The 15,381-nt window shown below is 43.7% G+C and overlaps 1 protein-coding gene across 1 annotated transcript in view; it reads left to right on the top strand.

Annotated features, from left to right (window-relative positions):
* The first annotated feature begins 440 nt into the window (after nt 1-440).
* LOC128946100 (transitional endoplasmic reticulum ATPase-like) overlaps nt 441-15,381 on the top strand; it is a 45,780-nt gene continuing 30,839 nt past the window's right edge. Inside the window, exons 1-7 of the mRNA XM_054290004.1 lie at nt 441-457; nt 4,861-4,972; nt 6,932-7,104; nt 9,979-10,121; nt 11,654-11,784; nt 13,481-13,612; nt 14,056-14,158. Of these exons, the coding sequence (XP_054145979.1) occupies nt 441-457; nt 4,861-4,972; nt 6,932-7,104; nt 9,979-10,121; nt 11,654-11,784; nt 13,481-13,612; nt 14,056-14,158 (811 nt within the window). The remainder of the gene's footprint in view (nt 458-4,860; nt 4,973-6,931; nt 7,105-9,978; nt 10,122-11,653; nt 11,785-13,480; nt 13,613-14,055; nt 14,159-15,381) is intronic.

The following is a 15,381-nucleotide window of genomic DNA, read 5'->3' as shown; positions in this document are numbered from 1 at the left end:
GGACTTTCCGCCTGGATTTTCGCGTTGGTGGATTTTTGCCATTGGCTGCTCGACCCGTATTGCCCTATAGAACAGCCACAGCAAGGAAGGCGCTGCAATTGATTGACGGGTGTTGCTATTGGCTCATTATGATTGGGAGAGAATAGGAGCGGGGCGGAAGAGGGAAGAGTGCGCGGTTTTTTTTCCTCGTTTCCTCGCTTCCACCTTTCCGATTGGCTGAGATGGTAGCCGGACGGAATTTCCGATTGGTCAGCGCACGCTGTTGTTAGGCGGGTGAGGCAGCGCGAGGCGGGGTTTCTTCTTCCGATGAGTCGGTTCTGAGGTTCGCTCAACGCGAAACGTCCTGTCGTACTATCGCTTCTACGAGTCTGCCCAAGACCTACTGTCACCCGTCTTGAGGAGCTGTTGCCGGCCGCCTCACCTCTTTTCCTCTCAGCGCCATGGCCTCAGGATCCGAGTAAGTGTGGGCCGTCCGCCGGCAGGCCGCGGCCTAGGCCCGGCTGCGGTGGCGCTGGGCCCGGCTCGGCCTAGCTCTCCTTACTTCGCCTTCGCGCGGCGCTACCCAGGCTGGGCCTGACGGCGAGCCCAATCCTCCTCCCGATTTCGCTATGTCATTCAGGTTCTGAGGAAGTGGGGGTGGGGCCGGGAGGGGGATGGGCTGCTCTTCGTGTTTGCCCAGCCAGGAGCTTGTCTGCAGCGGGGCCCTGGGTACCGCCACCCCTCGCCTGCCGAGCCTCCTTGGGAAGTGTTGAGTAATGGGGGGCGAGGCCTGGCTGGGGCCGTCTCGCCTGGGCTAGGCCTCATCCAGGGAAGGCTTTGTTTTCCAGAGCCCGGAGCTTTGGGGTGAGCGGCTGGCCGGGACATGAGGGGGAAGAGGCGTGTCCTGGTCTCCTCCCCGCAGGTCCACTGCGGCCCTCGGATCAGGGCTGGAAGAGACTTGGCATTGGAAGAGGAAGATTTGTTGTACCGGACTAGACCCTGTGGCAGCTGAAGCAATCAGCTATATTTTTGTCTCCAGTATCTTGCCTCACTGTCTTCAGTTCCAGGCTGAGGGTCATATTTTGTGCTCCTCAAAAGTCAGTTGAGTAATACTGGCTTCTCTGCGCCCAGCCCATGTGTGCAAGTCACTTCACAGTCCCTTGAGAGGAGTAAAAATAAAACCTAAAGCTAATTTCCAAATCCAAGAATACTTCAAGTGACTTGTTGGCTTCACCAGAGGCTCTTTCAGTCCCTTTAGTGTCTGTGGTTTATCTTATCCTTTTTTTTTGCAACTTCTGCAATTTAGACCCACTTGTCAGTTCCAGCAGGGTGTGCCAAGAATTTAAAGTGTGTGGTAGAGCTTGTGATGGAAGTGATGGTCTCAGAGGTGTATTTTGAGTCTGAGATGAGCAGTGTTATTAAAAAGAAATTTATGTTTTTGCAAAGTTGTTCTCAACACATAGGAATCAAAAAAAGTTCCCGTACAACTGGGAAAAAGTTACTTCTTAGTTATAATTTTTGGGTCAATGCTGTTGGCAGCCATCTTGTCTAATTGAGCTTTAGCACAGAGTATAGCATTGCAAGACCTAATAGAGTGTTCCTGAAAAAATTCTTGGATTTGTGTGTGTACCTGTCTGAAACAGTATCTGAGAATTTAGTATCTTGAGCATGGGTATGAACTCGCTGCTTGATTGTCATGTGGTGCTCCAGTAAAGCGGCTGTAATCATCAGATATTCCACTCATTTACTTCAAGGGATTTTTTTCTAAATACTTACCCAAAGAAAGTAGTTCAGACTGTAATTAGGATGTTCAGGGTGGTAAAAAAACACTGTCAGATTTTATCTAGGAAGTGAGTTCATGAGGGTATTGATAAAAAGGTACACCAGCATACAGGAGGCATAACTGTTTTCACTTTTGTTACTAAAGCTGGAATAATTTTGAGTTGGTGATGTTTCATTGTATATTTAACATAGACATGCAGGAACAAGTTAGTTCCCTACTTTATGTGGAGCTCTGAAGGTTGGTAGTTGTTTTCAGAAGATTCAGTAACTACCTTCTGATCTCACTCTTCATACTGTCTACCACAATGCATAGCCTCTGGGCATTATCACATGCTGAACAAGGAAAGCTCTGACACAGAAAAGTGGTGAAGTGATGTAATTGTAGAATCACAGAATGGTTTGGGTTGGAAGGAACCTTAACAATCATGTAGTTCCAACCCCTCTGCCATGGGTAGGGACACCTTTTGCTAGACCAGGTTGCTCAATGCCCCATCAAGCCGGATCTTGAACATTTCCAGGGTCGAAGGCTGGAACTAGATGATCTTTGAGATCCCTTCCAACAAAAACATTCTATGATTTTATGAACCCACAGGAGAGATGCAGTGATAGCAAATGGTGATAATAATATTCTAAATTGCTATTAGAAGATGGGTAGTGCTTGTCTGTCAAAGTCCTTACTCTTGTCTGTAAGAGAAATAACATCACTTTCTGGTGTAGCTGTCATAATTTCTTAACACCTTTTTTTCTTTGTCAGCAGAACTGTTAGGTCCGATAACTAAAGCTGACCCCATGCGTTGATACTTACACGCTGTATTTCTTGGAGAGCTTTTCAATTGCTTTAAGTGCAGCAATGTACTGACAACACTGATCCAGTTTTGCTTCTTACTTAGGAAACTGCAGATTCAGTTCTTCAGTACTAAAACTTTTTTCTCACACACAGCAGAACTAAGTGGACATCTTGCTGTGCTCTTCAGCACTGCTATGTGTTCAAAAGCATCTGAACTTTTCTTCCAGATATATATATAATACAACTTTTGATTTATTGGAAGTTTTGGTCCAAAAGCTTCCACTTGCTGCCCAGTTCCTCTTCCATTTATTTTTATCTTGTATTCCAGACCATTTTTTAGGCTGCACAGCAATTTCTGCATCCTGAGGGGCAGCTGCTCAGTTTCAGTGATGACTTATGTAGCCAAAGTCTGGCATTGGTTTCTTATCAAAAGGCCTTTAGATCCACATTTCATGTGCAGAAGGATATGATTTGCATTTACACTTTGAATAGGCTAAATTGTTTTTTTGGTGTCCCTTAGCTTAAGTTTTAAAATATACATGCTAAATTAATTCCCAGTGTCCAGGAATGCTGAGGCAAGGTCCTTACAAGTAGGTGATTGTTTTTACACACTGTTTTAACCACAAGATCCTGTTTAACCTGATGATATATTGGTTTCTTGTTGCACTCTCAGTTTTCCTGGAAATCCAAGACCTTTTAGGACTTTACCCGGACCATGTTTTAGGTTTAAGAGGGAATGAATTCATGAGCTCCTCCCTGGAGGTATCCAATAGCCTTTCTTGTGTCTTCTTTGGGTTTAGAAAATGAATCTGTAGCATCTCACATAGTCATTGAAAGGGATGGATGTTGATTTCTCACCTCTTGCATTCTTTAATGAAGAGAGGGAAAAGGTGGCTTTTAAAAATGCAGTCAACATGCCAAGTGATGCACTGCTGATACAGTCTGTGTTTATGCTGTGTAGCTGCTTGCTCTGCCACTTCCACTCCAGGTTTGATTTCTTCTGGTTATTTTGTGCCCAAAACAGCAAAATGCAGCCAAAGCGTACATCCAGCACCATTGTCCGCAAAGCTTCCTACCCTTTCCTGGTGCTTGCTGTTTGCTTAGGACAAAGGAACAAAGGAAGACTTTTTTTTTTTTTCTTTTGTGAGAATTAAACCCCAAACTGTGCTAAGTTTCTGTTTTGACCTTAGTCACTGGCACATCTGGACTGCTTTGAGAGAGTAGTCAGATGCCCACCAAGGCAAGTTACAGTAATCTGCTGCTATTGTGGCTGGCTAATATCCAACTTCTAAGAGTTCCTTAGGAATCAGTTGGTTCAAGTTCATATTTATTTTGTAAAATGAACTATTTGCTATATTAGATTTTGAAGTAAATACATTATTCTGCCTTTCTTCCATTTCCTTGTTGTTTGGTGTGCTCAATTTTGTCAAGGCAAATGAATTATGTCACATATCTTATGGTGTAGTAGGCTAGAGCTGCAGTGGGTCCTGTGATGGTATTATGAAAAGGTGCTTATATCTTCAAAAAAAAAGTAAACCCCATTTTTCATGAGCACTTGAATATTTCTACTGGCTTGCTAGGTTTAGCTAATAGGCTTTGACAGCCTAAACTCTTACAACTCTTCCTGACAGGAGAGCTACAGCATTGTCCTTTAATTCCCCTATTTATCTGGGATTTGACACTAAAGAGACTTGAACTTTTGTTTCTGTGGCAGCAGTTATATGTGATTTCAGATGAGTCTGACTAATTCTTTTAGGCAAAGCATCTTAGAGTCAGCAGCATCTCACTAACCACTTCTTTTTATAGATAGCTTCATAGCTTGTATCCATTTCAGTAGTAAACTGACTGATGCCAGACCCCCTTCCTAAACCCAGATTAGCTCCTCTTCCAGGTACCTCCCCCCAGTTTATATACTGGGCGTGACATTCTGTAGTGTGGAATATCCCTTTGGCCAGTTCGGATCAACTGTCCCCAGCTATGTTCCCTCCTGGTTTCTTTTGTGCAGCTCCTCACTGGCAGAGCATGAGACACTGAAAAGCCCTTGTCTCAGGGTAAGCACTGCTCAGCAACAACCAAAACCATCAGTGTGTTATCAGTATTATTCTCATACTGAATCCAAAACACAGCACTGTACCAGCTACTGAGAAGAAAATTAATTCTTATCTCAGACAAAACCAGGACACTTGCAAACAAGTATAGTTTCTAAAAGACAAGACAACAAAGAAACCTGTAGAAAATGGAGAACAAAACAGGTGCATGTGAAAGGGGGAGCAAAATCACTTGGACTCTTTAACTTCTGTTTTCTCTCCCAGCTCTAAAGGCGATGACTTATCAACTGCTATTCTGAAGCAGAAGAACAGGCCTAATCGGTTAATTGTTGACGAAGCCATCAATGAAGACAACAGTGTTGTGTCACTTTCCCAGGTGTGTCACCTATAAAAACAAAGCATTTACTCTGACAATTTGCAAGCTGTTGTTGTCTTTTAACTTGAAATCTAATTTTGCAACATGAATCTAAGTATTTGTGTCAGAAGCTGCAGCAGTTGCAAGTGAGGGAGGTGGGTTAAATAAATAATCATATATAATAATTATTAATAAATGAGAACATATATTCTGATTCTAACTTTTAGGATTCACTTGAGCTCATGCCCTTAGTCTGGCTTTAGGATTGGATCTTGACTAGTGTAGTGAAAACCCCTGTCTTTGTAGGTCTAGTATATTGCTTCTAAGATGTAATCCTTCGAAGTCAACCAACTCTCCTTCAAATGCTTGAATTCATAGAATCATTAAGGTTGGAAAAGACCTCCAAGATCACTGAGTCCAACCTTTGATGAAACACCACCATGTCAACCAAACCATAGCACTAAGTGCCATGTCCAGTTGTTTCTTAAACACTTCCAGGGATGGTGACTCCATCGCTTCCCTGAGCAGTCTGTTCCAATGCTTAACAACCCTTTCTGTGAAAAAATTCTTCCTGATGTCCAACCTGAACCTCCCCTGGTGCAGCTTAAGGCCATTTCCTCTTACCCTGTCATTGGTTGCCTGGGAGAAAAGGCCAACTCCCACCTGGCTACAACCTCCTTTCAGGGAGTTGTAGAGAGTGATAAGGTCTCCCCTGAGCCTCCTTTTCTCCACGCTAAACAACCCCAGCGCCCTCAGCCACTCCTCATATCACTGACTCTCTAGACCTTTCACCAGCCTTTTTGCCCTTCTCTGGACATGCTCCAGCATCTCAACGTCCTTCTTGTGAGGGGCCCAAAACTGGACACAGTACTAGGTGTGGCCTCACCAGTGCCAAGTACAGGGGGACAGTCACTTCCCTCAGCCTGCTGGCCACACTATTTCTGATACAAGCCAGGATGCCATTGGCCTTCTTGGCCACCTGGGCACACGCTGGCTTGTGTTCAGCTGCTGTCAACTAGTGCCCCCAGGTCCTTTTCCACTGGTCCACTTTGCAGCCACTCTTCTCCAAGCCTGTAGCACTGCATGGGGTTGTTGTGACCCAAGTGCAGGACCTGGCACTTGGCCTTGTTGAACCTCATACCATTGCCTTAGCCCATCAATCCAGCCTGTCCAGATCCCTCTGTAGAGCTTTCCTACCCTCCAGCAGATACACACTCCCACCCAAGTTAATGTCATCTGAGAACTTACTGAGGGTGCAGTTGATCTCCCCATCCACATTATCAATAAAGATATTAAACGGGACTGGGCCTGACACTGATCCCTGAGGGACACCACTGGTGACTGGCCACGAACTGGATGCAGCACCATTCACCACCATGCTCTGGGCCATACCATCCAGCCTCTTCTTAACCCAGCAGAGTGCACCTGTCCAAGCTGTGGACTGCAGCATTCTGCAGGAGAATGCCATGGGAGACAGTGTTAAAGGCTTTACTGAAGTCTAGGTATATAACATCCACAGCCCTTCCCTCATCCACTAGGCAGGTCACCTGGTCAGAAAAGGAACTCAGGTTGGTCAGGCAGGACCTGCCCCTCCTAAACCCATGCTGGCTGGGCCTGATCCCCTGGTTGTCCTGTGTCTGCTGTGTGATTGCACTCAAGATGATCTGTTCCAAAATCTTGCTGGGCACTGAGGTCAGGCTGACAGGCCTGTAGTTCCCCAGATCCTCCTTCCAACCCTTCTGGCAGATGGGTATCCCATTGGCCAACTTCCAGTCCTTTGGGACCTCCCCTGTTAACCAGGACTGCTGATAAATGAGTGTGAGTAGCTTGTTAAGCTCTTCCACCAACTCCATCAGTACTTACAGGTGAATCTCATCTGGCTCCATAGACCGGTGACGGTGTAAGTGGCTCAGCAGGTTACTAACTGCTTCCTTCAATTGTTTTGTCAAAAGTTTGTTCTAATGCTGTTATTGGTTACAGGCAAAAATGGATGAACTGCAGCTGTTTAGAGGAGACACTGTCCTGCTAAAAGGAAAGAAGAGGAGAGAAGCAGTCTGCATTGTTCTGTCAGATGATACCTGCTCAGATGAGAAGATTCGCATGAATAGGGTTGTTCGAAACAACTTGAGAGTGCGCCTGGGTGATGTCATCAGGTGAGGACTAGTTTGTTAACTGTTGTGTATCTCTGGGTTGCCGAAATAATTTGTGCCCGGGCTTTGAATTGTTTTGGTCCATAGCAGAGACAGGGTCCTGCAGGAAGTATTCTTGCATCTTCTGGAGGAGGTCACAGAAATGTTTTCAAGTGTGTCTTACATCAAGGATCTCAATTTACTTTTGCATGTCTTTCTGGCTGTATGCATATTCAGATTAATACTAAGATTCTTGAAGACTCTTCGGGACCTTCACAAGCCCTGGTCCTATCATTAAGTAGTTGAATTACCCCACAGTTGTCATAGTATTCTTCCCAAATTTACATTGTCAAATGAATTCACAAGTTTTTTCCATCTAAATTTTTTATGTTCGCAAGATAACTGAAAGGTAGTAAGCAACATTTTAATTGATCTTATAGTATGGCTAGCTCAAGCACTGAGCTGCCCTATAACAAACAGAAGTTAAAACTCGAAGTAGTCAAATATCAATATAAAAAATCTCTGAAGGTTGTTTATATACCAATTTTTGTTATAAAATAATTTTAAAATTAGGAATGCTGAAAGTGTTGCAAGGATTTTGTACAATGCTTGCGGAAGGTAGTGGGAAAGCATTGAAGGATACATTTTGACTTACAGGAGGCAGGTTCCATTCTGTGATGGGAGTGGAAAGAAAAAATATGTCAGCATTTCTTAAACATAAAAATGCTGATTTGCAGGTTTAGATATGTGAGAGCAGACAGTTATTTCTCCTGAGTATTCTTGTAATCTGGAATATTGTGCATGTTCTGGGAAAATTGGAACCTGATTTCTGACACTAGACTTCCTGGGGTGATATCTGAAATAATCCTTAAATAAAAATGTGTTTCATATGAACTGTAGAGGAGAGGGACAAGTCTGTTTCACCCATCTCTCTGCCATTAGAAAATGCAAGTTTTAAACATGACTGTAGTTGGAACAGTTTTTTGACCTACTCTGTGGATTTAAAATAAAGGTGAATCCTTACTTTATATGAGGTTACTGTTGGAGTCATTTCTAGTGTGACAGTTCAGCCGGTGCTATCCCCTTCTCTGCTTGGACTGTCTGTAACAGTTCTCAGCCTTTCAGGTGTGTTACTGATTGTCTTGGCTTCATTGCAAGCATCAGAGAATTTTCACACCTCTTGCACTCAAAGTTTTTCTTGCTGATCTTGAAGTACTTATTGTGTTAATTTCTTTGGCTTGGTTTCTGCCAAAATCCAGATTCATGCACCAATCACTTCCTGCTTGTAGTCTGTCAGCTGTTTTCCTTCTGTGGGTCAGTCTGTCTTTTCATTTACTCTTCTGCTATATCCTCACTGTAAAGCATGTAGTTACAGAATCTCCTAATAGTCTCTAACAAACTAGCATATGAAACTTGCACGCTCAGCTGCAGTTGCCTGTAGGCTTTTTTTAGCTGGCAAAGCCAGTTTGAGTATTCTGCCTCTGCCGCAGCTTGATGCTCTGATGTATTGCTACAGTAGGCTGTTGGCCTATGTTGTAAAATAATAGCTGAAATTTTTATTTAAAAGGGGGGAAGGGGCCTTCAGACTTTAACCTAAATATTAATTTCCACAAAAAGGGATTGACAGATGCCTAGCTATCCCTGGTTGGTACTGAGAACCTTTGTTCAGAATCAGGTTTATCAGCAACAGGAGCTCTATTCTAAGTTATGAGGAAGAGAGGAAGGAACAAAGATTTCCTCTCAATTCCCTTTCCCTTACAGCTAGTTCAGCAGTAGCTCATGGAATCACAGAATGGTTTGGGTTGGAAAGGACCTCAAAGATCATCTAGTTCCAACCCTCCTGCCATGGGTGGGGACACCTTCCACCAGACCAGGCTGCTCAGAGCCCTATCCAGTCTGGCCTTGAACACTTCCGGGGATGGGGCATCCACAACTTCTCTGGGCAACCTGTGCCAGGGCCTTACCACCTTCACAGTAAAGAATTTCTTCCTATTATCCAATGTAAATCATCTCTCTCTCAGTTTGAAGACATTCATCTTTGTCCTGTCACTGCATGCCTTTGTGAAAAGTCCCTCCAGCCTTCCTTGTAGGTTCCCTTCAGGTACCGGAAGGTGCTATAAGGTCTTGCTGGAACCTTCTGTTCTCCAGGCTGAACAGCCCCAACTTTCTCAGCCTCTCTTCATAGGAGAGGGGCTCCAGCCCTCTTATCTTTGTGGCCTCCTCTGGGCTTGCTCCAACTGTTCCATGACCTCCTTATGTTGGGGGGGCCAGAGCTGGACACCATATTCCAGGTGGGGTCTCACAAGCGCAGAGAGGGAGAATCCCCTCCCTTGCCCTGCTGACCATGCTGCTTTAGATGCAGTCCAGGACACAGCTGGTTTCTGGGATGCAAGTGCACATAACCAAGTCATATCAAGCTTCTTGTCCACCAATACCCCGAAGTCCTTCTCAGCAGGGCTGCTCTCAATCCATTCTCCACCGAGCCTGTACTTGTGCTTGGGATTGCCCTGACCCAGGTGCAGGAGCATGTGTTGAAACAAAAGTTAGCTCATGACTCTTACAGGTCTTGAGGCTGCATTAGTAACTTGTGAATGTATCTTGGGCACAGCAAAGGGGAGCCTCAGAACAGCGGGGGAGGGGGGAGATAGTACTAAACCCTTCAGCAGTTTTGGATAGGGCTGAGAGGAGTGAAGGAAAGCATGTGTTGAAAAGACATGCTCTTTGATGGGCATGATTTTTGCCTTGTCAGCATTCTTATGCACGTGGGAAGTCTCCATAGGGCTTTGGAGGGTCCTTTCTGGCATTTATACTGGCCTGAGAAGGGACATCACTGCCTTTCTCAAACTTGGGTTTAAGTCCAGCATGATAGTGGTTAACTGAAGTTTTCTTCTGTTGCAGCATCCAGCCTTGCCCAGATGTGAAATATGGCAAACGTATCCATGTGTTACCAATTGATGACACAGTAGAAGGGATCACAGGGAATCTGTTTGAGGTCTATCTCAAGCCATATTTCCTGGAAGCTTACAGACCCATCAGGAAAGGTAATAGCACCTGTTATTGAAGTCCTGATGGCAGTGAATGTGAGCTAGTCCTGATACCAAATAAAAAGAATTTCTGGAAGCTTGCACAAATCTCCATGGAGCATTAGACTAACGACTGTAGAGTAAGATTTTGTTGTTGTGGATTTAATTTTTTCCTAAACTTCAGAGGAAAGAGTGATATCTGTTGCTGGCTGGTAGAACAGCTTGATAGTTCTCTGTCATGGTTTAATCCCAGCCAGCAACTAAGTACTATGCAGCTCAGCTGCTTGCTCATACCTCCTCCCTCCTTCTCAGTGGGGAGGAGGATTGGAAAAAAAGTAAAACTCATGGATTGAGATAAGAACAGTTTAATAATATTAATTATAATAATACTAATAATAATTGAAGAGAGAGAGGGAGGGAGGAATAAAACCCAAGAGATACAAGTGAAGCACAATACAGTTTCTCCACCACCCACTGGCTGATGCCCAGCCCATCCTCAAGCCACAATATGTGGCTTCTGGGCAATTACCTCCAGTTAACATACTGAGCCTGACATTCTATGGTGTGGAATATCCCTTTGGCCAGTTCAGATCAACTGTCCCAGCTGTGCTCCCTCCTGGTTTCTTTTGTGCAGCTCCTTGCTGGCAGAGCATGAGACACTGAAAAGCCCTTGTCTCAGGGTAAGCACTGCTCAGCAAAAACCAAAACCATCAGTGTGTTATCAGCATTATTCTCATACTGAATCCAAAACACAGCACTATACCAGCTACTCAGAAGAAAATGAACTCTTATTCCAGATGACACCAAGACATTCTCCTGTGGTTTTTTGCTACGTGGGATGGAAGGACATCAAAAAAGGCTTAGGTCAAAGTCAGTTTAATGAGATTTTTCTCCTGAGTTGCTACCACTTGATGGGATTTGAGAGTTGCTCACATATTAATCAATGGGTTAGATATACTAGCTGGCACCCTGACTAAATGCACTTTTTCCAAAGTAATTTGATTAATAACTGGGAAAGTGCATAAAAAACATATATGTTCAGAGCTGTGCTAGTAGCACTTCTGCTGGAACAAATAGGTCCTAATACAATATATACACAAGTTGAATTTATCCAGCTTCTGTAGTCCAGTTTACCTAGGATTCATAGTGCAATATCATGTATTATTCTTTTTTTTTTTTTTTGGAGTCAACCAATCTAGTTATAATAACTTCAAAATTAATTTAGATTAAATAAAGGCTTTTTGCCATTTTTAGAAATGTTAAATTGAAACTGGATGGAAAAGAATCGTGATACCTTGCCTTTGTGTTTTGTATTTAGGCAGAATATTATTTTTCTATTGTTTGCTGGTTTTGTTTGCTGTTTGTTTTTGATGAAATTTGATGGTGCTCGAATGGTCACAGTACATGCAGCTCTTGAATTTAAAATGCAGAGTAGTGTTAAAAATGCCAGCAGTGTATACCTGTGTAGCTCACTTCATTGTCCTCTGGGGCTGCTGGTAGTACAAGGGTTGACATTTTGCAGCAGGCTACTGAAATGTGGGGTTTTATAGGTGACATCTTCTTGGTGCGTGGAGGGATGCGTGCAGTGGAGTTCAAAGTGGTGGAGACAGATCCAAGCCCATACTGCATAGTGGCTCCGGACACAGTGATCCATTGTGAGGGAGAGCCCATCAAAAGAGAGGTGAGCAGAATCCTGCTGTGCAGTTCTACTGAATCCCCTCTGTCTGAAATCTGTTTTAGTGACACTCCTTAAGAGCAGCAGTGTTTGCAGTTCCTGTTTTGGCATTTTGTGTATTGAATGTAATGATTAAAACCTCTGGTTTCAGGAGATGAGCTGCTGCTGAAGATAGAGAAATGTGCTTCCAGTATCCTTCCTCATATGCTGAGATAGCACCAGTGCATAGGTTTGCTGACGAGATGCCATACTTTGGCAGCAGCTCTTTTGCATCTGCTTCCATATATCTCATGCTGGACTTAGATTCATCTTTTAATTCTAAAGTTCCCTTGATACCTAGCAGGGAGGGCTTACAATGTTGCTGAATTTCATGCCATGTGAAAAGAAAGCAATTGGTACTTTTTTAGTGAGAAATTTGAAGTGTAAATTATGGATTTTTTTTTTCTTTTTTCCTCCCAGTCCCTTAAGATGTCTAGCCTTGAGTGTCCCAAGCTTGAGGCAGCCTGAGTGGATTGTGTGTCAGGTCTTGGCCACCTTACTGTTACAGAGTAGGAAATCTCAGAAATGGGCTAAGGTGACTGTATGCTTCATAAAGTAAGTGCCTTTTTACTGCCTGCAGATCAGGGTGAGTCTTAGCTTGTAGTTAGCTCTACCTTTTCAAAAAACTTCACCTCTGTTTGACACTTGTGAGGCCATGTCTGGGCACTAGATGAGTCCAGTTTGGGTTCTTCAGGATACAACAGAGATAGGAGCAAGTTCAGCCAAGGCCACCAAAATTGATGAAGGAGCTGGAGGTCAGAATGAATGAGGAACAGCTGAGAGTGGGTTGATGCAGCACGAAGAAGGGAAGGAAAAGATTCAGGGTTACTGGCAACTGCCTGATAGGAAGGTGTGGATAATCAGGCTCTCCCAAGAACTGCACCCAGGGACAGGACTAGAAGCAATAACACGAGCCGGATCAAGGAAAATTCCCAATGGAAAAAGGTTTCTCCAAACTCTGAAATAAGCCCTGGAGAGGGCAGGAACCTCCAGACCTGAAGACCTTCAGCACTTGGTAGGGCTAGACCCTGAGCAACCTGATTGAAGTATAGCAGTTCCAGTTTGTGGGACTTGGACTGAGCCCCTCTGAGATTCCTGGCTGTGTTGTTTTATTTTAGCATGGCCTAATGTTACAGATAACTAAGGCCAGTAGAAATTTGGACAGCCAAATGAACGAATCCTGTAGAGCTATACTGAAAGAGTTGGTTACAGGTGGTCTTATTTGCACATCTGGATTGTAACATTTTCTGTTAATTTGAGTCAATCCCAAGAGAAAACACTATGTTGGAGAATTGTATGGTAGCTAGGATATGTCAGGTAGTTAGAAATACCACTTAAAGAATATTTTATGCTGAGCTTCATTGTCTTATCATCTTTGCTAGCCAAATCAGAGGGTCACACAACTTGTTTTGCACTAGTCTGTAAGGGCCCTGGCAGCAGAGGCTGTCATTCAAGAGGGTAGGCTTCAGTGAGGAATTTCCCTCTGCATGTCTGGGAAGAGAGAGCTAAGAAACAGTTGTAGAAGATACCAGAAAGACTTGAAAATGAGAATCTCAAGACATCAAAGAAATGGCAATGAGCAAAAACCTGGGTTCTGTAGACTAGGATGGATTGTTGAGCTACTGTTTTAACTCAGATGTTTAATGTATTTCCTCCTGGGTAGGATGAAGAGGAGTCGCTGAATGAAGTGGGCTATGATGACATTGGTGGCTGCCGGAAGCAGCTGGCTCAAATCAAAGAAATGGTGGAACTTCCCCTCCGACACCCTGCTCTCTTCAAGGCCATAGGGGTGAAGGTATGTCCCCATGTGCACCAGGTAGATGAGTGGGCTTGCCCTTGAGGATGACTTGATATCAGAGGTTCATGACGTATTGGGAGGGGAATAAGTAATTTGGGTTTGTTTTTTTTTTTGGGGGGTGATTGGTTTGCTTATGCTTGGGGCTTTTTTAAATGCTGGTGTTAGGAAAGTATCTCCTTACATGTTTTGGACACAGATTAAAGTACTGACAACTTGCAAAGCAGAGGGGTGCTTTGAATCAGAGCTGCCAGTTACTGGCAAGGTTTTTGTTGTGTGTTGTGTGAAGTAGTAAGGGTGTTGATAGCAATGTTGACATGGCAGCTGTTGCATAAGATTGCATCACAATTTCAGACTGGCTTTATCAAATGCTTACAGATTTGCTGTGAATCTACTTAGGCATTCAGATACTCACCACCTAAATCCCTTGCCTTTGTCCTCAGCCTCCACGTGGGATCCTGCTGTATGGTCCTCCTGGTACTGGTAAAACACTGATTGCCCGAGCGGTGGCCAATGAAACAGGGGCTTTCTTCTTCCTGATCAATGGTAAGTTTTGTGGCTGCTTTGGCCCCAGGTCTGCTGTGTGCTCACTTGTCCATCTTATGGTAAGGAATGGTGTCAATAGGGCTTGTAGAGCCACTTCTCCCTGACATCCTTTCTTATCTCTTTGAAGTGTGCATCTGGGGACACTTGGGAGGCCATTTGTGTTATCTGTAGTGGCACTTCCCTTAAGCTTGATTGTTTTGTAGCTGGCTCATTGGAAAGACAGCTTTGTAATACAGGGACCTGGAGTCTGTCTGGCTTAGTGTTCACATATGTTGTTGAGGGCAGAGCCGAGAGTGGTGAGATTATTCTATGAATATTGGTGCAGGACACTTGTTTCTATTGCTGCCAGCATGTTCCATTCAGAAAAGAAGCTGATCTGCAGTGGATTTGTTTTTCCCCTCAAGTAAAGCACAAGACCTGTTCCGTTTCATATAATATTAATTGTGAGGAACTATCCTGAAAGCTATGAGTACCTTGGGACTTAGCTACAAGTGACAGAACTTCCTATTGATCACTCTTCATCTGTAGCAGTTGAGGTGGATACTGGTTTATGTCCTGTAAAGATCAGACTGTGACTTTTCCTCAGTGCTTTTCTGTGCCATTTTACATTCAGTGTTGGAATAACTGAACATTTGTACTTAAAGGTTGATGCTTTTCTTCTCTGATTTCAGTCACTTAGACCCATGAAGGTGAAAGCAAAGAAGTATATAGCACAGTATAGCAGTGAGCAGCAGTAGGGAAGTGACTTGCTTTATATCTCAAGATATCAGATATAAACGGACTGGTTTTAGCCATATGTTGTCTTTGTCATATACTTTTTAAGTATGTGGAAGGTGTTACTGCATGCTAATGATCCGGACATTTTAGACACTTGTATTTCTGTTGCATAATACAAATAACACTGTCAGAGTTAGCGATGCATTCTCTGTCTGCTAGTCCCAAGCATGGAGCTGCAGTGTTGTAGATGAAGTTGGTATGAATTGGTGAGTTACCTGTTGTCTTGGTTTGGAAAGACAGGTGTCTGCTAAGGAAGGCAGGAGCCTCCCCTGAAATGGAAAATCTAAACCTCCCCCCCTCCGAATTGCTATAAATTTTAAATTAAGGGGCTTGCAGGCAAAAAATTTGGGAGCAGGAAATAACAGTTCTTTACTAGGGAAGAAAATTTTTAAAAGATAAAATAAGCAATGCAGTAAACCAAAACAATGCTGACAGAGTCAGAACAC

Source organism: Melozone crissalis, unplaced genomic scaffold (genome assembly GCF_028551555.1).
Source record: "Melozone crissalis strain CALT ecotype California unplaced genomic scaffold, PUWL_Pcris_2 ptg000074l_1, whole genome shotgun sequence".
Classification (NCBI taxonomy): Eukaryota; Metazoa; Chordata; class Aves; order Passeriformes; family Passerellidae; genus Melozone; species Melozone crissalis.
This window is presented reverse-complemented; position numbering and strand designations above follow the sequence as displayed.